Source organism: Sceloporus undulatus, unplaced genomic scaffold (genome assembly GCF_019175285.1).
Source record: "Sceloporus undulatus isolate JIND9_A2432 ecotype Alabama unplaced genomic scaffold, SceUnd_v1.1 scaffold_17, whole genome shotgun sequence".
Taxonomy (NCBI): domain Eukaryota; kingdom Metazoa; phylum Chordata; class Lepidosauria; order Squamata; family Phrynosomatidae; genus Sceloporus; species Sceloporus undulatus.
In genome coordinates, this window is record NW_024802939.1 from 188,266 (window position 1) to 212,420 (window position 24,155).

Sequence of the window (24,155 nt, forward strand, 5' to 3'; positions counted from 1 at the left end):
CTCCTCCTCCTCCTCCTCCTCCTCCTCCTCCTCCTCCTCCTCACTTTCTGTCTCTCTCTCTCTCTCTCTTTCTTCTTCATTGGTATACTAAATTATGTTGGTTAAATTAAAGGATTCATCTAGACTGCAGCTGCCTTTTTCCTAAATAAAGTGTTACCTGGAATATGTTGCATAAATTTGCACAACATTGTTTTGGCATGTATCTTAAAACTTGTCTACATTTGTGCTGACATTGTAACATAAGAGACTTCTTAGCTGAATGTTATAACATTTGCATTTTTTCTCATTTATCTATACATCATATCCAGACATTTTTCTTCTATCTTGGATTACCATATTTATTTCTGCTGTTTAGCTGTTTTACCCATCTGCCTTTTGACAAGGAAATACTACTGTCCTATGCTTTGATTGCCAGAATGTGTTCTTCTTTAAATTAAAATATTCCTCTTTTTTTACTCTCCAAATCTCAGTTATATATAAATGATAAATATAGATGTATGGTGTTTCTTCAATGTATAAGAAAAAAACATACCTAGACAAAAACAAAATAAATTGCATAGCTTAAACAGAACACTGCTTTTGGCAAGTATATTCAAGATGTGGTCTACAGTTCAGAGTGAGGGCCAAACTGCACATGACAATAATCACACAGGCCTGTTACAGACTGCCAAAATAAAGCTGCTTCGGGTCTCTTTGGAGGTATGCTCTTTAAATGATGCATGGGTCCTAAGAGTCCGGAGGTCGCGCCAAAGCCACACTCCATTCCTAAGCCCTGGAGTGCAGCTTTGGTGCAGCTTCTGGACTCTTAGGAACCATGCATCATTTAAATAGCATACCTCCAAAGAGACCCCAAGCAGCTTTATTTTGGCAGTCTGTAACAGGCCACAGTTTCTTCTTGAATTCAAACCTTTTAATTAACTAATTATTAGCTCGAGGTCTCTGATCTAAATAGTGGAGGGCACACCTTTAATCACCTGTCTCTCCACCTGTATTATTTATTTGGATCACAACCATATACCTGATATTTTCTCTAGAAGTGAAGATTCCATGTGGAGTTTTATTTGCAGGTGTTAGGAGTACTATCATTATCAGAAACATAGCAGAGGATAAAGCGTTCCTTTTCTCCCTATATCTATCAGTTAATTACCCCATGCTAGAATTTTTAAATGAAATCGCTTGCATTGCAGACCAAAATGTGTGACAAACACGTCAGGTACTTCAGCCCTGTATCACCTGTTTGTTTTTAAATGGACAAGACTACAGTTTGACTGTAGTCAGCCTCTGCAATGTGTAACAGAGAAAATTTCCTTGCAGTGACTGTTTATGGGTTTATGTTACCAAAACACCCCCCCCCCTCCAACAAATATACAGTTTTTGTTTAATGGAAAGGGGCTTGCAGTTGATGGCCTAAATATAATACTAGCAAAATTGAAAATCCTTGCTATTGTACAAGATTATATGGTTGTGTTGCAGGTTGCACAACTACTTGAGCAAAAAACCTGTTTGCTCAAAAAACATTAATCCTGACAATATGAAAATACTAGCACACTGGGCCTTGTGCACTAGGGCTAGATCTGACCAAATTTAATCACTTAGGCCTGTTACAGACAGCCAAAATAAAGCTGCTTCGAGTCACAGTGGAGGTATAGTGTTTCAATGATGCATGCGTCCTAAGAGTCCAGAAGCCGCACCAAAGCCACACTCCAGTCCTTAATCATGCCTTTGGTGCGACCCTCTGGACTTTAGGACGCATCATCATTAAACACCATACCTCCACTTTGACGCGAAGCGCGTTATTTTGGCTGTCCGGTAACCGCCTCAGGATTCAAAGAAATTAAGCACGTCAACATGGAGAAAGAACATTAACAATCTTCAACATATCCAGATGACTCCATACGGCTAATAAAAAATACAAGGCGTGGAACAATTTTTTGAAGACAGGAAGTGCACCTGCCTCTTTACAGCTTGCACTTTTTTTTTAAAAACAAAAAACGAATGAGTGCAGATAATTTTGTTATTGTTAACTGACTTCTGATGGTGACCCTGTAAATGAGAAACCTCCAAGATACCCTATCCTCAACAGCTCTGCTTAGCTCCTGCAGACTCAGGGCCATGTTCTTGATTACAGTACGTGTATCTATGTGATAGGAATTTTTTCTCTCTTCCTACTCTTTTCTACCTTTCCAAGCGTTATCATCTTTTCTAGTGAGTCATCTTATAATGTGGCCAAAGTACAAGAACCTCAGTTTAGTCATCTTGGCTTCTAGAGAATTCAGACTTGATTTGTTCTAAGGTCCACTTGTTTGTATTTTTTGCCATCCACAGTATCCACAGCACTCTTCTCCAGCACCACATCTCAGATTTGTTGGTTTTCATCCTATCAGCTTTCTTCACCATCCAGCTCTCATATCCATACATAATGATGGGAAATACAATGGTATGGACAATCCTAACTTTAGGGTTTAGTTGTATATCTTTGCACATGAGGATCTGTCTGGTTCTTTCATAGCTGCTCCTCTCATTTGTAGTCTTCTTCTGATTTCTTGACTGCAGTAACCATTCTGATCAACATTTGATCCACAGTATGGGAAATCTTTATTTCAATTTCCTCATTATCTAGATTAAAATTATGTAAATCCTCTGTGGTCATTATTTTAGTTTTCTTCATGTTCAGTAGTAATCCTGCCTTCGCACTTTGTCTTTCACTTTCTTTAGTAATTGTTCCAAGTCCGTGCCATTTTCTACTACTTCTGTAATATGGTGTCAATCCCTTATCTTAGATTGTTGATACTGCTTCTTCCAGTCTGTGCTCCTCCTTCCTCCATAACCAAACCTTTTCTGCGTTTCATGTTTTCTGCATAAAAGTTGAACAAATAGAGTGGCAGAATGCACTTTGCCTAATCCCTTTTTCAATTGGGAACCATTCGGTTTCTCCTTATTCTGTTACAAGATTAGCTTCTTGTCCTGAATACAGGTTATGCATCAAGACAATGAAATGTAGTAGCACACCCAATTCTTCAAGAGCAATCCATAACTTTTTGTGATCTATGCAGTCAAAGGCTTTGCTATATTCTATAATAATAATAATAATAATAATAATAATAATAATAATAATAATAAATTTTATTTATATCTCCCACTTCTCCCTTTGGATCGATAAAGCACATGATGATTTTCTCCTGAAATTCTCTGATGTGCTCCATTATCAAACACATTTCCAATGTGATTCCAAGTGCCCTCCTTTCCTAAATCCATCTTACACCTTTAGATTTTCTCAGTCATTATATGGTAATGGTCTTTGCTGTAGTATTTAGCATGACTTCAGTTGTATGGGAAATGCAATAGTCTTGTAGTTACTGCAATATTTATGTCTCCTTTATGGGGGATAAGAATATGTAGTGATTGTCTCCAATCTGTGGGACATTGTTTCGTTTTCCATATTTGTTGGCAGGTTTTAGTTAGAACTAAAGTCCATTCTATCTCTGTAGATTGCAGTTCTATTGGTACAGTCCACCCTTGGCTTACGCGGGGGATCCAAATACCACGCATGCTCAAGCCCCACTCAAGTGAATGGGGCTTGTGCATGTGGCGGCGCACCCCATTCATCCAAATGGGATGTGCCACCCCTTGTGCCTCGTGCGCTCCCGCGTGGCTTTCAGCATACGCTGAAAGCCTTGTATAGGGCAACTGCGTATGACGTGGGCACACTGTATTCTGTTCCTGGTGATTTATGATTTATATAATTTTAAAGAAAATAATGAAGCCATTGAGATAGTTCAAGATTTTCCATACCTTGGCTCAGTCATTATTCAGAAGGAAACTGCAGGTAAGAAATCAAAAGAGGACTAAGAGGCTGTACAGACCAGCCGTAAGGGGAAGCCTGCATCTGCCCCCTTTACAGCCAGATCTGGGTCGTGATAGCTGCACTCCGTGACCCCAATCTGGCCTTTGCAGGATGCAAAAAGGAACCCTGCAAAGGGTGCTACAGTTGCAGCAGCACAGCTTTATGGTGTTCCTTTGACACTGCGTCGTGTAGTTGCAGCACCAGAGGAGCGCCATTATGCCACGTGCTGTGTGGTGTGGTGTGTGGTGTCACGCCACCCTGGGGGCAGAGCTGGGTGTGCATCATTTGGATGCTACGCTCTGACTCCCCAACCCATCCTTTACTGCTGGTGTGGACAGCCCCTAGGTCTTGGAAGGGCAGGTATGAAGGAACTAGACACGATCCTGAAGTGTAAAGATATATCATTGGCCCCATACAGACAGGCCAAAATAACCTGGCTTCGGGTCACTTTGGAGATATGCTGCTTAAATTATGCATGCATCCTAAGAGTCCAGAAGCCGCGCCAAAGCCACGCTCCAGTCCTAAGGACTGGAGCATGGCTTTGCCGTGGCTTCTGGACTCTTAGGATGCATGCATAATTTAAGCAGCATATCTCTCCAAAGTTTATTGGAGAGGTTATTTTGGTCTATCTGTATGGGTCCATTGAATACTAAATTTAGGATTCTCCCTGCCATTGTATCCCCCATTTCTAATATTGAAAAACGATTTTCATTCTTCAGTCAAGTGACACTGTAAATGTAGTTTCAGTTTTAAGAACTGTTTGCTTGTCTTTTTCTCCTCATTTTCAAGTACCATATATTAATGTATCAGAAATTTTGAACTTTTGAAAAGAATTTGCACTATGAAGTCTACTGCACTGTGTGCATGAATTTACTGGGCAGTATTTGATTGCAAGGTTAGATAGCTGAATCAGTTCATAATGAAAAATTCCCTAAAGGTTGTATAGATAACATGAAGCTGACACTTCAGCTAGTTTTATTTTCCAGCCAGTGCACTGATAAATCACTCCTCAGAATTTCTTCTTCTTATTATTATTTATATTTCTCCAGCATACTGTTCTAAATATATCTCAGCTATTCATACTCTTCTGTCATATTGCTACAGTCACCATAGATTTCTTATCCTCAGACAAAATTAAAAACTGCCAATAAAAAGAGAAGAGTTTTGTGTATTTCAATAGGTTTATAAATGATGGATCATTTGTCTTTGTTCTGCTGAATAGATTATTTGGGGGTGTGAAGAAGGAATTGTTGGACTATGATTGTCTCTGTAGAAAGATGTTGGCTCTACATTGTAGAGAGAAGAAGAAGCACAGGTTGCTAGGTTGGGATGTACATAGCCACAACCTGAGTGATCATGTGCCCATGATGGAAGCCCAGTGGACTTTGTTTGGTGTCTAGTGCCTATTTCAACTGGAATAGGTAGGAATGAATTATCATACCAGATGTTTGGGATCTAGATGATGATCACATACCATTGTTACTACTTATAAAATTTTTTGAAGGTACCATCTTAAAATGTAAGCTCCCTCCTCAATATGACATCCCTTCAAATATCTAAGCAGGGCTATCATATCACCTCTTAACCTTCTCTTCTCCAGACTAAACATCCCCAGATCCAGTACTGCATGAATTCCCATAGCAATCTGATGCGACTGAGATTATGAGAGCAAATTTGGTGTACTGTTGGTATATTATAATACTCATTTCCATACTAATCTAAGGGTACTGGTTATTTCTCTTAAGTAGTTTGCAGCTGAAAGACCTAAAGGATCATATGACTCTCTTGTATGCACCTACCTATCCTGTAAGATCAGCAGAGAGCATAGTTCTCTTGATCAAAAACACAGTGAGTAGAAGTATAAGAGAGCACTCTTGTCCATGGCTTCATCGAGGCTGAGGAATCCTTTGCCGCAAGAAGTACATTTAACACTATCTCTCTCATAATTTTTCATCTTTGGTTAACTATGTGTTTATTCCAGCAGGCGTTTGTTAATTTGCTAACTTCCCTGACAGTGTGATAGCAGTTGTTTGTCTTTCCAGTCTTTGCTTGATTTAATATTTTAATATTGCCGTAACAATACAACAGCTTTGGGCACTTTGGGATGGAAAGGAGGTATAACTTGGCTAAAAGAAATAAATATATTCCATACTTATTCAATAGTTTTTTATATGTACGATTGTTTAAAATCATATATTTGGGGATAGTTTTGTTTGTATTGTTTTTCCTTCATAGTGAAATTGCATTGTTTATTCCTCCCTCTTTCAGTGTTGCTGGTTTTAAAACATTCCAGTGGAGTTCTGTAGCAGTATACAGCCATTTACTTGCCATCTGTTTATTAAATAATCTAAACAGCCCAAGAGAGGCTGGAATCTACACTATGTCGGCATTAAAGAACAAAAGCTGTCATCTAAATACAAACATATTGTTTCCCCCTAAGATGCTAACTCCTTTCTGTTACATTTTTCCGCTAAAATGAAGACAAAAGAAATGTCAGTGCTCAGGAAGATTTTGTGTCAGTGAGTGGTAGGGGCAGGAACTGAAAAGGATCAGTGAATCAGATGTAATTTGGGTTGTGTTTGAGATACCAAATCTGTGTTTTGCTGACGGCCACTATTCCCATTTTGAAAAGCTGCATAGGCATTTTATCAAACAGAAAGAACTTTATCCCTATTTTCATTCTGGCATGCCTGTGATGACTTTGTTCAGTGAGCAAAGAGGATTATGGGAAGTGGAACTAGGTAACATTCTTTAGTAAAGATGCGTAAATGAGTCTCACTGTGAATATGAGCACTGAACATTTTTTGTGATTGTATTTTCCCTTACAGGTAGTGTTAAAAATAGACGATTTATGTTGATTTAATTAGCTCAGGGACAGGGGAGAATAGCACAGACTATAAAATGACATTTTAAAAAATGTCTACAAGGCATATCGTAACATCAAGATTTCATATTTTCTTCTTACAACAACAAAAAAATGAATAGCTGAAAATGCACTTCTGAAAAATAAAACTGTTCTACGTTTCTCCATTGTCCTCTTTTGTCCTCTATTCAAATACCAAGATACCTTACCTAAGTTAAAGCAGTGCCTTTATTTTCCTTTAAAAATAATATTTAGCTTTGAAAATAAATTCAAGTCAGATATTGGATTACTCTGTGAATCCTTAAGTAACATTGTGTTATACTTCGATTTATGTAATTGCTTCAACATTTAGCAGGAGAATTTTGCAAAAAGAAATAATTCGAAATTTAAAAAGTTGAGACAGATAGATTTAACAAACATATCAGAATCTTGTTGTTGCTATGTGCTTTCAAATAAACCCTGCCTTACAGTGACCCTATGCTAGGGCTGTTTTTGGTATGCTTTATTGAGAGGAGGGTCTAAGCCTGAGAGAGTGTGACTTTCCCAATGTCATGCAATGGGTTTCATGTCTGAGTAGGAATTTCCTAGAGTCCTAGCTCAGCACTCAAAACCCCCAATCCAGTGAAATACTCAAATTTGTCACAGAATGTTCTTTCCTTACTTGCCCTCTTGCAACTTACCCAGAATTGTCTACAAAGGTTTTCCCTGTGGATCTTCAGGATCTCCAGGACTTCCTCCTTGTGCTGGATTCCACTGTTGCACAGTCAAACAAATTTTAATTTGTCCACTGAGATACTGTAAGAATCTTATGTTATATAAAAAAAGGAATTTAAACTGAATTCTCAGATAAATTATCACCAGGTCAGTTTATAGGATCACAAACATGGCTGTAGTCATACTGTATATGCATTTACAGTGGACCCACAGCATCAGCAAGCTAGTGATTTGTGGATTAGAACATCTGTGGTTTGCCGTGCTGTGTATTATTCAATAGCAGCAGCACCCACTGAATAATAATGGGACACAACTGTCCCTTTTCTCCCATCCTGGAGTGTGTGTGTGTGGGGGGGGGGGGGACGAACTCCTGTGAATGGAAAAGGTCCATTAAATTTTGGACTAAGTCCTATTGATGGGACTTAGTTCTTCATTTCTGAATAGACAGGTATAAGATTGTAAATAGTTAACACAGTGAAGCTAAAATGACTTTAAGAAAGACGTACATACTGTATGAAATCTGTTGTAGAATTTTTGGAAAGACAGCTATTATAAATGGAAAGTCCATGAGTCTTCCTCTTGCTAGCCCTTTCCCTCAGCTTTGACCTCTGTAATTAAATATGATTGTATTATGTGTATCAGTAACAATATGGGTAGTTCTGTCGCTGTTCTTAGTTTCTCTCACTCTCTATCAGGAAATATAGGCGGTTTACAGACTGCCCCTTTGGGGCGGCCTGTACCCGCCTCTTTCCCCAAAGGATCGGGGCCTCATCCGCCACAGCAGCAGCCCTGAGGCCCCGATCTGCTGCTTTTCCAGGCCGCGGAAAGCAGCAAAAGACCGCTTCCCTCAGACTGGAAAGGGGTGTTCTTGGGGCTTCAAGCCCCAAGGACACCCTGACAGCAGCGGGGAAAGGAGAAAGGGGCCGCTCGGCCACTTCTCCTCTGTGTCGCTGATGCAGCTGTGTAAAGGCTGCGCCAGCAACACAAAACTCAGAAGGAGCTCCTTCCTGCGCCGCGGAAAGGGCGCCAGGACATCACGTCCGCACCGCTCCGTTTGGAGGCGGCACGGTCATGACATCCTAATGGCGACGCCCATGTAGAATGGGCGCCACCATTTTGTACGTACTGTGTACATACTAGGGTTGGGGGCATCTGAAAGAGACGCCCCTGGGCAATTCTAGTACGTACACAGTATGTACTAAAAGGCCCATTTGGAAAGGGCCTTAGGCTCCCTCTTTGTCCAATCTCTGCGAGTGCTATCATTCATCTAAAGTTTTATAGCAATGTGTTTTTGTTTTTTTATTGCTAAAAACTGGACAATTTGTTTTTCCAACAGGTATTTCTTACTCCTTGCAATCCTGTTTTTTTGACTTCATACTTTTAAAAAATATTTCTGTCTTCCAACTGTCTATTTTTATTATTTTCAGAGTTGTTTTCGTCCCATTTTCAGGCTAACAAATAAGGGTTCATCTCTCATTTTATGGCTAAGCTCCTTGTAGTAATACAAATAGATAGCAATTCCTTTTTAACATTGTAAGTAGTAGACACTGCCTTCCCATCAGATTGGGACTGTAATGCACAAAGAAGGGTTGATCCTTTCTGTGCCATAATACTGATGAAAATCTCCAGAGCTATTTGGCACTAAATGGTAGCCAACAGTAGTTTCCCTTTTGTGCTAGATTGTTGCTTTTAGGGATGTTGACCAGTATCCAACAGTATCATTCCATTTACATCAACAATGTTGTGTTCATAGAACCTTGTTCCTGGCTATGAGTAAGTGGAGACACCAGTGCAATGCTTTTGTTTAGCTATTTGCAAAACTGCTTATGCACCATTAGTGCAAAATAAATTGCACCGTCATTTCTCTTTAAAATGGGGAGAGACCTCCTAAATGTGGTTTGGTCCACCCACTTCTCCATAGGCATGAATGTGAAAGCCTTTTGTGGGTTCCCGGTAGGCAGAGCAACCCTTGTCACAAAGGCATATATTTTCATAACTCTACTTTGGTTGTCATTTTGGGGCTTTTATGTTTACCTACCTTCCCACTTCCTGACACCTTTAAAACCTTATGTCCTTAAACTCCTTCCTTACTAAATAGTCCTACACTATAGACTAGCTTTCTTCTTCTTTACCTCAACAGATAGCATATTATGGGGCCAAAAGAATAAATCCATTACCACTTGTGCACCTGGAAAAGCCAAAGGTACTTTGCTAGTTCAAGTTTTCCCCACTAAGATTACACTAGATATATCACATTTTCATCTAAATTGTTGGGTTAGGTGTAAAAGTTTAAATCCACCCAGCCCATATATTGTGGTTTTTCCCCCTCCCCAGCTGCCATTTACATTTTTAAACCTTCTTTCCTTCTCTGCCTGAGCTCAGTGCTGATGTTCTCTGTCCCCCAATCATCACCATGGAATCAGTAATTCATATAATTTCCCCTTTCCTTCTGGTCTTTGCTTCTGATTTGATTATTTCAGAATGCCTCTGTTAAAAATTAGGTTTCTCTCCATTTACTCACCTGATATCTCAACTCTGTCTGGCATCAGAGTGCCACCAATATACACAGATGCAATAATGCTTCCCCCTGTACTGCTTCAGCAACATCATGTGCTTGACAGTCTGGACAAATCTAGCCTTCAGTATAATCCCATTATAAAAGATTACTACCAAACATTTGGCATTTAGGATTTTGCTAACCTAACTGTCTCCATGGTGAGAGATGTTGTTAATGCAGCACATGGTTTATTATTCCCAGTCTTATCCCTGTCTTCCTCATAGTCTTCTCTACAGAAATTTATTCTCCATGATAAGTTAGAGACAGTCGTGTTTAGTTTTTTTTCCTTAGGCTTAGAATTTTCAGTAGTGTGGCACAAACCCAAAGATTTATTCCAATAATATGTGGTGTTAGGAGAATGCCATATTTGGTCTTTCACAGTAATAAAGAGAAATGTGCATGTAAACCCTTCTCTAAATAGAGGTCTATTCCAATAACAGAAGCATTGAGATGTGGCATTGGGCATGCTGGTCAGGAAAAGAAATGTCTGCCTTTAAAAAAAGAAACTGGAGCGTGGCTTTGGTGCGGCTTCTGGACTCTTAGGACGCATGCATCATTGAAACACCATACCTCCACTGTGACTCAAAGCAGCTTTATTTTGGCTGTCTGTAACAGGCCTTACATAATATGTGAGCTTGAGATCCAACATGATAATAGCGTTGTTGAACATATACTTTAATTGCCTGATAAGTGAAACTGGTTAATTGAAGATTACTGTTAAGGTGCATGAGATTAGAGATGAATTTTACGACTATTATGAATTATTCATATAATTAGGTATGAGTTTAAATGGTTTAGTTCTCTAGTGTACTCTAAATGAGATTGCACACTTGATACTTTGGTTTTTATACTTTACACCTCAGTACATATGGTTTCATTTGTTCCATAGAAGCATTAATAAGAGAAGCATGTTTAATTCCACAAAGACGTAATGGAATACATTAGTTTGCATTTTTGTTAGTGAACTTTATTTTGCTGTGAGTACAGAATGGCAGGATTGGCATCCTCTGAGTCCAAGGGTAAAGGATTAGTTGGGTTGATACAGTCCATACAATTTGGGGCATGCAGGATGAAAACAAATCAGCCTGACTTGCTTATGTTGCTTTTTTGTTTGTTTGTTTTTGAGAAGCAGTTAAAATGGCGTTCAGGCACTTGCCATCTTGCATGTAAGGTGACCAATACATTCAAATATTTTCACAGTGAAACATGGTATGAATGCTGAGCTATCATGAGCATGATTCAGCCTGCTACACTTAACCTAACTGAGTTTTAGTTCTTATAATGAGCTACATCCAAAGTTACAGTGGTGGTCACACTGGAACTTCTGACTTTTCTCACTTTCATTTTTCTCACCAACCTCACCACTTAAAAAAACATTTATAGAAAATTTCCCTCTTTCCCGATCAATTGGGAGTAGGCTTCACTGAAGAGGTTCCAATCATTCTGTCACTTGAACGTTACCATTGGATGCTGGCTTATGTATGCAGCATAGCCTTTCGCTTGGAAACCTCTGCTTCAAATGTCTCAGCAGACTTCCTGCCTTCAACTGTTTAAAAAAGTGATTACTGTAAGATTTCCCATATTGGTTGGGGAGAAAACAAAAATACTCATTAAAGCAGCTGGTTAATTGTGGAGGCAGAAATAGGGATGGGAGATGAAATTCATTTAGTTCATATTTTGCTAAGAACATACCAAATTTTCACTTCCTACTTGAGTATGTGAACTGGAATACAACTGCCATTCAGTATTCACTCTTCTCATAATTTTGTAATGAGCCTCTCCCAACATTATTTTAAAAAAAAAACAGAGATCAACACGTGTGTGCATTTTTATACATGTTCTTCTGATGCACATATTATTTTTAAGTTCAGAAAATGAGGGACTGCAAGCAATCGAAATAGTCAGCTGTTGGGATGGTTAAAAAGAGTGGGGTGATGCCTTCAAAAACAGTTCTTTAAGGCAGAAATCAAAGTTAGAGTGTATTTAACTTATCCTCAGACATATTCTCACTTTTAAATTGTTTTTATTCAATCACTTAAAAAAAATCCATCCATTTTATGAAGGAATGTAAGTTGCTGTGGAAACTATAGCTAATGTATTCCTAAATGATTTGCTTTCTTTTCTGTACTCTTTCAGATCTTGTCCAGAGGAGCAAGATGTAAGCAGCCTAATAGGGAAATCTATACTCTATCCCCAGTGCAGAAGATAACACATTTCTGCATTGTCATCAGTGTTGCCAATTTTTGGGAAATTTCCGAGAAAACTGGAATTTTTAAACCTTTCTGGGAAATTTCCGGGTTTGCCAAATTTCTGGGAATTTTTAGGAAATTTAACCTTTCCACCCAAATAAAGGCCCAAAAATACCTTCCCACCCCCCAAAAGATGCCCGACATACCTCCCATCCCAGAAGTCCCATCCTCTTTAGACTTCCCATAGTGTCTTGCAGCCCCCCTGACCCAGAAGTCCCACCACTCCCAGGAATTTTGGAGGCATTCCAGGAAGCCAATCAGGATTTCCTTCAAGGGTGATTGGCAACACTGATTGTCATGTTCCTCCCCCTCCTTTTTATGGGACCTCAAAGCAGAGAGAAAGGAAACATGTGCTCTTTTGCATGCCTTGAAATATCCAAAGCAATGGTTTATACTAGGAATGTGATGTTTTAAAACCATTTTATTGGCATACACATGAGTCTAAGCCACCTAAATAAACAAACAAAAAGCCAGTTGCATGACTAAGAGATGTTAGAATTTTCTATTGATATACAGTATTACTGTGTAGTCTTATAGCATACTGTATGTTTATTCTGATTGTCAGGGGGGGAACTCCTGTGGTTAAAATACATTGTTACAACACTGAAAACTAGATCACTATACTTGAGAAGTTATCATCATTCCCTCAGGTATGCATTGCTGACAGGATTAGAGCGAGGACAGGTCCTCTGAAAAATGAGAGGGGACTATAAATATTCTTGTGGTTTGTAGAATTACAAAAGTTATATTTCAAAATATGAGGAGCACATACACTCTTACAAAAATGGAGGGTATTCCAATGAGGACTGAATATACTCAGTAAATACATATTGTAATATTGTGTTACATGTCCTTGGTTCCACTAATTGTGGAAGCATCTAGTTAGTAATACCAGTTCAGATGATTAATACAGAATATGAACAAAGGGATTGCCCATCTACATATGCATTAAACATATGTACTGTATTCTTGTGTGTATACACAGTATATCTTTGTGAGTTTCTAAAATCTGTGAAATGTTTCTAGAGTAGGTTATCCCTTTGGCCTGTGTTCACACTGTATGTTATTTTTGGATCTCACCTGGACAGAACTGAGAGCTAGCTACTCATGAAGTATCACTTCTGGACACTTTAGGTGCACCAGTGTGAACCACCAATGTGAGCAGGAATGAAAAAAATTTCTCCTGCCCCTCTGTTACGCCAAGTTGTTTTTATTGAGACTGTGTTGGATATTTCCTCTTCCAAGAAACCCACCCCAGCAGGAGCCCACACAGAAACTTGAAGCACCAAATTTGGTTTTGCACTATTCATGTAACATTTATTAAACATAAAGACATACATATATTCAAGTACCAAGAGAGCTCTCTCACACACCATTCACCCAATACTCACGCATACAAGAGTGGCTGTCACTGAAGTCATTGATCAGGTGCCTTCATGAAGCCATGGGAGATCTGATACCGCGGATTCAGGATCACAAAGTCACTGCTTTCAAAAGTCTCTCTTTTAAACCTTTCTACCTTTCCACTGACCACCGCCTTTTGGGGTTTGTCCAGGAGTTTCTTAATCTGGGTTGTTTTCCACATTCCATCTCTTATCAGTCCAAATTCCAAACATCCTGGATGGTCATCCAAACATACAGTAACTCATCACTGTTAGAACCTGTACGTTCTCTGTTCCTCGATAAGGTCCTTGGCAGCTACATCTTGTTTTCTTCAAGATGCGCCATCTCCGTCAACAGACTTGAAATCCTCGCTTCGCTTGCCAGGTAACTTCCCCACATCATGCATTGCGGCTTCTCCATTTTGTTCAGAGCAACAGTGCCACCTTATTCACATTCACTCATCTCTTCACACCTCCATAGCTGTCTACCACTGTAATAGAATCTGTATGTCTTGAAGTCCCATTTTGATTCTGCTTTTGGGATCTAGAGTACAAATCAAATCAAAGTCAATAAATCATAAAATCCATTGAGGAGGACATTTGAGCCAATGATGTTGACACTTTTTAAAAACTCAAATGGATAGCTGGGAAGTAAGATCTTGGCTTTATTGAAACCCTGAGAGATTACAGTATTCTGGAGTTATTAGGCTCAGATAGAATTGTGCCATGACATTAAAACTTTCCTTCCTGTGCTAAAATTCTTGTACCTCACATAGACAACCATAAAATGCTCAAGCTCTGGTCTGACAATCATGTGGAGTTGGTCCTGCTTACCAACCATTAACTTAAAAAAAACTTATTTGTTGACAATGTTTAGTAGCTAGGATGGTATTAGATGGATTTTGGAAAGGCTATAAAGTCTGGAAAAGCTCAAATAAATTTTGAAGTATATCTCACTTGGAAAAAAATTTCAACACATATCCGAGATAGAAGTAACCAAATAGGCAATTCTTTTAATGAAACCTGGTGTCCTTTTATTAACTGCTGTAATAATAATGCAGTAGTTAATACCAGCCTCCAGCCTCCAAATATGCATAGCTTTCCTTTCTATTTCCTGATTACAATTACTAGATGAAATAAACATACAATCAGATAGAGTTGAACACTTTACCATGTAGTAAAGTGGAACAGAAAAGGCATGCCCTCTGTGTACCCCAAACAGTGCTGAATGGCATAACTCTTTTTGGGTACTAGGAATACATCTCAATGTTTCAGTGTCATTCCCCATTTGAAGCAGTTTACTGTATATACCCATGTATAACTCTAAAAATTTTAGTCTAATAATTGACTCCCAAAACCTGAGTTGACATATTCATGGATCAGTGTAAGTACTGTGCTTTAACTCTTATTAAGAAAGGAAATACCTCCTGGTGAAAGGCAAGAGTGTAATCTTTCCTCGAAGCACTGACCCCACTCTATTCTCATTCATCCAGCTTTTAGGGTGAGCACAACAGTTATGCCTGCTGGAATTTTGCAAGTTCTTTGGCATTGCTTTCCTTTGCTTCATTCTTTGTTACAAGCACCAAGGTTTTACCCTTGACTTATCCATGGGTCATATCAAAATCTGTAATTTTGGCCCCAAAACTTGCCCTCGACCTATACATGAGGTCAGCTTATAGTTCAGTATACAGTGGGCCCTCTCCTTACGCAAGGGATCCGTTCCGGATCCTCCCGCATGAGGAATAATCTGCCTATGCTTGAGCCCCATAGAAAATAATGGGACTTGTGCATGTGGCGGAGCGGCGCATGCACGCCACAGGCACACACATTCATTGTTTCCCTTCCCAAGCAACTTCCGTGTAAGCGGAAGCCACATAAAATGAGTCTGCACATGGCACAGACGTGCTGTATATGCTAATTCTGAATATTGGGATATTTTATTTTTGTTCTTTGTGTAATATACAAACAAGTACATACACACACACACATGCACATACAGAGAGAGGGAGAGAGAGCATACTCACATCTACTCTTAAACTCTGATATACATGCTTGAAAGCTTTATAGAGATGAAACTATAGTAAAGAGTAAGAAGTTTGAACCAGAAAACACCTAGTTTTGTGTTCATCGTAACTATCAATTTATGATACTGTTCTCTCAGTCTGGTGGCTGCATACCAAATGTCCAGTAATGGTCCGCTTTACAGGACTGTTGTAGTTTTTATTGAGATAATGTGGGCAATACTCTGGATGCTTTAAATGTGCTCTGTATAAAAGCCATTATTATGATTAATTTGTTACCACATCAAAGCCTGAGCACTTGAATGAACTACAATGTTTTGAAGTATTACATTTAGAGAGGAAGAGTTGTCAGGTGTTGAATTAAAGCAAAGTAATGATAAAACATATTTTAAAATTCATTTTTAAAATCTTAAATTATGCTCTGACTTCATTGGTTCATAACTGATCACTTTTATGTGGGCACTGTTTCTGAAGTCAAGTGATATAACACTAGCAATTTTTTATACTTTGCTGGTCTGAATGTACCAGTGCTTTTCATAATTTTGGAGAATATATATAAAGCATGATATATCTTAAGATAAATCTTAACATGTTACAGCCCTATAAATAACATGCCCGCCCCTTTCAATTTGTTTAGGAAAATATTAGCACTAATAACTCATGTTCATAAAGAGGAAAAATGTCCCTATAATATTTCTACTAACATTAGTTTGAAAAGTGATAATTATTCTTCCTTGCTGAATACTAAAACATATTAAGCTAACTGATCAGAATCATATTTACAGAGCAAACGACCATACAGTGGAGTAAAAACTACCTACAGTACAATATGTAATTTAATTATGGCTAGTTATATATATCAGTATAATTTGTTAATGTGTACTCTTTGCGGAGGAGAATAATTCTGCCAGGGCGCTGACAATTTTATACATTTTCAGCAAGGGGCTGTCAAAAGAGAGCAATTTTCATTGAATTTCATAGTATTCAGTTGCCTGAAGGAAGAATATCAATGAGAAAGGTACCAGCTTGCCTTTTTAGTTATTCAACTAGACAGAAAGAGAGAAAGAGAGATTCCCACTCCCACTAAAATCCCATTTCATATGAGGTCCTATATATAATAGTAGAATCATCCATTTAGAGATGGGTTGTTCCATATGCTTAAGGGCAGGTTATGGGTCTCACAAGGGGCCATCTGAACAAGTACTTACTTTTCACATATTTATGGAAATATTGGGAGAAATGGTAAAATTGTATAATACCATGGCTCTCTGTAACTCAGATTCTGTATTTGTAGCAGTTTCTTTCAAATATTTCCTTAATGTCTCTTGGTGGTTTTTTCTACTGTGCTGCTAGAGTTTGCTTTGTTTGTTGAGATGTTCCTCCATTAGGCCAATAGATATTCACAAGGAAACATGTACAGTTATGTGAGTAGCATTTGTATGATATGCAGGTAGAGCTGAGAATTTTTGTGAGTTTTAATTTGGATATCACAACCTGCACATTGAGTGAAGAAGAATATTTCTTGACATGGCTAAGAAAATTCCATGAATTTGGAAAGCATTTTATCAGTTTGTTCGACATTTTTGCCCAAATCATGTATACTAATGGCAAATAAGAAAAACTGTGGGAAAGACCCTACAGGCTGATTCTTATGGATGCTGAGAAACATGCAGACAGGCTCAAGAATCATAGAATCATAGAGGTGAAAGAAAGCACAAGGACCATCCAGTCCAACCCCCTGCCATGCATGAATATACAGTCAAAGCACTCTCAATGGGTGGCCATCCAGCCTTTGTTTAAAACTTTCCAAAGAAGAAAACTTCACCACTCTCCAAGAAAGTGTATTCCACTGTTGAAAGCTCTTATTGTTAACAAGTTTTTGCTAATGTTTTGTAAGCCCCCAAAGTATTCTGGTTCATGCAAACAGGGCCATAATTGCTTGTTTGATTTTTGCTAATGAAAAAGGAATATTTAGTTACATGAATGATACAGTTCAACAGAATACAACAAAATCCACAAAAGAGTGATACCTTTATTGGCCAACCAAAATGCAGAAAACATATCATGCAAGCTCTCAATGCTTCACTGGCTTCTTCATCAGTCAAATATGTTAAATATTATACAGGGAAGAAAAATGACAACGTTAAGAGTCACAAGCCTATATTTTGTTTCAGATATTATTTCTGTTGATAGGTAAGATTGTTGTAATTTGTCATATGACCCAGCATGGCTACAGCTGAATATATTCACCATCTTGTAAAAGACTCTCAACTTTAACCCTTGTTCAAAGGGGGGGGGTACTTGAAAAGCATCAGCAAATTGGATTACCACAAGAAATGTGGCATTACCTTCTGATTTTAAAAAATCCACCTTTTTTGTTGCAACCTGCAGAACTGCAGTTGCTTGGTGAACCCTACCATTTTCCCATCTCCAAACTAGGAGGAAGGCTGGGGATTTGGTGCATTATGTGGCAAAGGCATCCAGAGACCATTAGCTGTGCAGGGACAAAACAGCACCATAACCATCCCATGTGCAAGTACCTCAGACTCTCATGCCAGAACAGGGGATGTGGGGAAGGAGTCTGGAAATTTAGGCAGATAGAATTTATAGAAAGTTTTAATTGAGTCAACCAGTTGAGTCAGAAACAGCTCCCATTAAATCAATAAGATTTGAATAAGAAGCCCAATCGTATTGGAAAAACAGTTATTTGATTCTGTTTTTCTTTCTATTTCAGTTGCTTATATCAGTAAGTGAACAGCTAGTTATTTGTGTTAGAATGTTAAAAGATTGCAAGGTTTTGTTTTAAATATTATCCTTGAAAACAGTCTTTAAATATGAAAGAACCATATTTTGACTAATTGCAATTAATAATCCATGTTTCATTGGAACTTGGCTTTTATATCCCTTTTGATTCTTGCTGCTGTGTTGTTTTTTTATGTTTGCAGTAAGATTTAGAAGCTGTGAAGGAAGCAGAAAAGTCTATTTTGAAAGCAGCATACCAGCAGATTTTAGAGTGGGTGAAGATGGTGTGGTGTATGCAGCTAGAAGCTTTCAACTTTCTCCAGAACCTACTGAATTCCACCTATATGCTAATGACAAAGAAACCAAGGAACAATGGCAAGTGGTGGTGAAACTAGCTCTTGAGCCAGAAGATTCTGTGAAGGTAAAACATGCTAATATTCCTTTGAAATTATACAGTGGACCCTTGTTATACGCTGGTGTTTGGTTCCAAGATCCCCCGTGGATAACAAAATCCTTGGATGCTCAAGTCCCATTAAATTTAATGACATAGCAAAATGGTGTCCCTTATAAAAAATGGAAAGGCAAGATTTAAAATTTGAAATTTATACTTTTTTTTAATATTTTCAAACCGTGGATGCTTAAATCCGTGTATAAGAAGGGCCAACTGTACTAGAAAAGAGTTTTCAGAGATTATCCAAATACATTTTAGGCTAATGGGTAACTAAATGCAGACATAATTGTAAAGCTTAGCAATAACATTCCTTTATCTGTATCTGTTTTGAAAATGTGCCCATCCCATTGAAGGCTTGATCTGCTAAGTTATTTCCATTTGGGTTTTTCTGTTTGCACAGGGTTTTTGTTTTCATTCTTACATTTATAACCCTGTTTAACTTGAAAGTGGTCATTCTTTTAAAAAAAATCTTGAAAGCATTATAGTATTTATTCAAGCAGTTAAATATAACCACAAAATAAACAATACCCTTCTCAGACCCATCAGTCAAGTTTATTATTCTGTAGCTGCAGATTTATAGCTGAATCAGGAAAGCCTTTCTGGCAGGGAATATTAGCTTTGTCTTGGCCCTCCTCAATAATCAAATTGTGGGGTGTGGGAGACTGGCTAGGTGTAAATTATTCATGGCTCCAGTGAATGTAGGGAGAAGAGCCTGAACAATAGAGTCATTGCTTGGCCTTGCTGCTGATATGTGCATCTTAACTCTTAGGGATGGTCTGCACAGCCCCTTAGTCATCCTCAGAGCAGGCGAATTGAAATCACTGAGACTTAAGTTTATTATCATGGCATTTATTTCATCAGGTCTCCTCTAAGGATAAATAAGCTTGAATCCAACCTAATGACACTCCAAGGCAGTAATTTATACAAGTACAGAACTTGTTTTCTGCTATGGTATAATTTATACCCAAGCACCCTAACTGTTTTTAACAATTCAGGAAAGTGGAGTTTCCTTTCTTTTTTCTGCATGCCTGTGTGAGCTGGCATGTTTGAATACACATAGGAATCAAGAGAGAAAAGCTAGGATGCTTACAGATGCAGGAAGAATTATTGACGCCCTGCAGAGATTAATGCCCACTGTGCAAAATGGGTCATCTACAGCATCCATCATGGCTGACATAGGTTTAAAATAATTACAACATTAATTCTATGGGATTTAATAGGGTCATAAATATTTTAGACATTCCTTACTACTATGTATTAAACTTTTCTTGGAACTCAAATTATATTTTAGCACACCCAGATCTAAATTTAATGTACAGTAGCATATTACCTGAACAGTAGCTCCAACTAATGAGAAATATCTAAAGGCATGCTATTAAATTTTGTGCTGTATTAACTAGTCTCCAGCTGGAACATAAAGAATATAAGGTAGTTCACACACCACCATGGAATAATAAATTCCTTGAAACTCTTTATTTTTTAAACAAGCATTGTGCTGGAAAACAAAGAGGTCAATAATATTTTATAGGAGAAAAAACATGTTGCATATAATTTTTTTATTCCATGTAACTCTGTGAACACATTCTTAGGTCATTTTTCATTATGTGAATGTGTATCAAAGCATATTCTATTTTCATCTTTCTTTCATTATCCTGAATGGAAAGGAGCAAAAGAAAATGGAAGACATAGTATTTCCAAGACAGCCAAATAAGCACAGTGGCCATCTGCAAAGACAGAAGAGAGACTGGGTCATTCCTCCAATCAACTTGCCAGAAAACTCTAGAGGGCCCTTTCCTCAGGAATTAGTTAGGGTAAGAGAGAAAAAAGTAATGTTGTTCTGAAGATGTTTCAGTTCTAAAATTAATCTTTTCACTTGAAAGTTATGATCAATATTTTATTTTCATATATATTTTAGCAAAAATATCGGAATCATGATAGAAAGTGGAAGTAACAGAGTTAATACCTTCATCACTTACCAATACCAGTGCTTTATAGTTATGCTTCTGAGTGTAAATCATGATTGAGAAAGAAAATTTGTGGAGGCATGGTCTTAACAAGCAATCACAAGGCAAGAGAATGGAAAGTGTCTGTGTAGATTTTTGTCCTCCGTTTTGTTTATCTAGTTTGGATTTTGGGACTCCTGATTGAAAACTTTTACTGGGTTTTTTTGTCTGGGGACATAATAGGATTCCTTCTATGGCTGTGTCATTACAAAAGTAATGATGCATATCATTTCATTGCATTGTTTTTTGACCCCAGAAGCCAGCATGGGAAGTTGAATTCTTGAAAACATTGTGTATAGTTCACTCTTCATCACCCTGAAATTTTAAGCTTGAATTAACATTTCCTGAAGCTTAGTTACCATACATTCCCACCATCAATACCAACTACCATGAATTAAATGACACACTGTTGGCACAGCATATTGCAGAATCACTTTCTTGTGTACAGTGGTGCCTCGGGTTACGAAATTAATTCGTAACGCGGCCGCTTTCGTAACCCGAAAAGCCTTCGTAAGCCGAATTGCCATAGGCGCTAATGGGGAAAAGCCGCGATTCCGTGCGAAAAAGCCGAAAAAAGCACCAAAAGTTTTTTCGTAACCCGAAAAAACATTCGTAACCCGAAACAATAATTCCCTATGGGATTTTTTCGTATCCCGAAAATTTCGTAACCTGGGTATTTCGTATCCCGAGGTACCACTGTACTTGTCAGCCAATGTTTAATTTGGGAGCTTTGTGTTTCCCTTGCATCAGTAGAGATTGGAAGCACCTCTCTGGTTGTAATATTTTTAGATATCATTCTAAAAGATGTGTTAGCAACATTTACTTGCATCTGAAAGTACTGGTAAGTACAGGATAAACTGATTTTTCACATATATAGTTTTTAAATGACTTTATTTTCCTTGGGGATGGGACCCAAGTCTAAATATGAGTATAATTTATGTTTGATATGCACCTTATACACATAGTATAAGCGAATTCTTTTTGGTGCGCACGGCAGACACCATGAATGCGCCATTGGCGCACTGTTGCTCATCGATGACGCAAGAGCAGGGCCGCGACATGCGAATGCTGTACCATGCTTGCATCATGATGGCAGCCCCTGTGTAGACAGGAGGCTGCCATGATGGCAGCGCCATTACGTACTAGGGTTCCGGCGTGTGTGGTTGCTCCGCTCTTCCGAACCCTAGTTTTGGCCCCAGGGCACCACAAAGCGCCTGTTTATACCGGGCCCTATTTGTTTAGACAGGCTTTTAAATCGGAAGGTTTTTAAGGCATGTGATGGGGTGTTGTTACATTTTTAATATATTTTAAGCATTTTAATCTTTTTAAAGTACTTGATTTTAGCATGGAATTTGTTTTAATTATTATAGTAATTTAATTCTATTTTAATATACTATTTTTGTATGTTTTTAACTGTTTGGTGTTTTTTAACATTGTAGGTCTCCCTGAATGCCAGCCCTGGGAGAAGGGGAGGGATATAAATAAATAAATAAATATAATAATAATAATAATACTGAGCATCCATTATTTCATACATTTTTGTGTGCTGGTGTTTGAGGAAGTTGAAATTGCCTGTGAGAAAAAATATGTGAGAAATTATGTGAGAAAAATTTGGAAAAAAAAAATCCTTCAGTGCCTTTTGAATTTATTTTAATCCTGGGGAGAAATGTCAGGCATGAACATAGGTTGCTTCTTGCTATAGATTAAAATTATTTGTTTGTTGAGTTCAGTGTATATGTCACATGGACTAATAATATACAATCACACTGTTCTTGACCATGCCAGAAATGTCATATTTACAACTGTTTAAAAATAAAAACGCAATTACAACACTGTTGGTATACTGCCTTTCTTGTGCGCTTCCATGTCCCATTACCACAGTAGTTACTTGGCATGGTAATATGCGTTGGTGTGCATGAGACAATGTTTATATGACTGGAGGTGTTTTGACGCTATGTGCTGCAAGGGTTCTCTTTCCTTGGGAAATAATGAGAGTCAGCCAGAGGGAAAATAGGGGCTTAGGAGTAGGAGTAAGAAGTAAAGGAGTAAGCAGTTTATTTGTTACTATATTTGTACTACTTATTCCTGTTATTATATTGTACATACAAACACCATTTTTTATTTTTATATTATAATTTTATTGAGGAGTATAATAGGAGTTAGGAGTAGAAGTAACATTAAGAAAAAATATCTTACTTTGGAGTAAGACAAGGAGTAACCCCAAAATCACCACTATTCTCTAGGCCTGGGGGAAATGGAGCTTTCTATTCAGGGAATGGCATTGATTAGCTAGGGAAAAGAGGGGTGAGGAGTTTTCACTAGGGAACTGCCCAACTGTGACTGTGCATCTAAAAGAGAAGTACAGGTATATAATATTTTAGGTTAAGCTAGGGATGGAAATAAATTTCATTGGACTCAACATTCTCAATAAAAGTAGCATTTTTGCCTTCCCAGAGACATGTGTACCTTGCCTCAAGCATTCACCCCTTAGCAAATTGTACAAGGCATTTCTGAGACATAAATGTGAATAAAACAATGCACATATGTTTCAAATATAACTAGGTAAAATCAACTTAATTAGGGGAGGAGAATCCAAACACATGCATTACTCAATGGGGAGATATTGAGTAAATTAGGTAAATTATATAAATAAAGGCATGAGTTTAAAATTTTCAGGAATTTCAGCAAGGACAAAAATGCAAAGTCTCACAAGCCAATACATAACAGGGACAGGGGGGAAATGCAAGTGGGTTTTCAAGAACCTCAGTGAAATCAAAACAGAAATATTCACATTCCTAGATTAGGCTCATATTCCTCAATGTAGTCAGGGATGTCCCTAAACAGATATCAGTAAGCTAAATTACCATCAATCTGAGACCGTTTGGGAGTCAGTTTTTATGGTATACAGTGGAACCTCGACATAAGCGGGAGATCCATTCCAGATCCCGCCACGTATGGCGATTTCCGCCTATGCTCGAGCCCCATTGTAAACAATGGGGCACGTGCGCGCGCGGGGCGCAACGGGCGCACGCGCCCATTCAATTGAATGGGACACGCCGCCCCTTCCGCCCCGCGAGCGCGTGTATGGCGAGGTTCCACTGTAGTTACATAAAAATTCATATCCCAAGATTGAACACAAAGGTCACATAAGACATTTGCATATAAACCAATGTTTGACTTTATCAACACACAAGAAATAAATGCACAGCATGTTATCTTGGGGAGGGGGGAAATAAGGCAGTGTGAAACAAGACATACAACCATTGTTCCATTATTTGTTATGTCACCAGTAAAATACCAGTAGAAAGCTACCCCTAGCCGATCTATGA

General features: G+C 38.2%; 1 protein-coding gene across 1 annotated transcript in view; it reads left to right on the forward strand.

Moving 5' to 3' along the window:
- Window positions 1-24,155, forward strand: part of LOC121917405 (cadherin-2) — a 189,933-nt gene that overhangs the window by 111,043 nt on the left and 54,735 nt on the right. Inside the window, exons 3-4 of the mRNA XM_042443342.1 lie at window positions 18,576-18,793; window positions 20,488-20,634. Of these exons, the coding sequence (XP_042299276.1) occupies window positions 18,576-18,793; window positions 20,488-20,634 (365 nt within the window). The remainder of the gene's footprint in view (window positions 1-18,575; window positions 18,794-20,487; window positions 20,635-24,155) is intronic.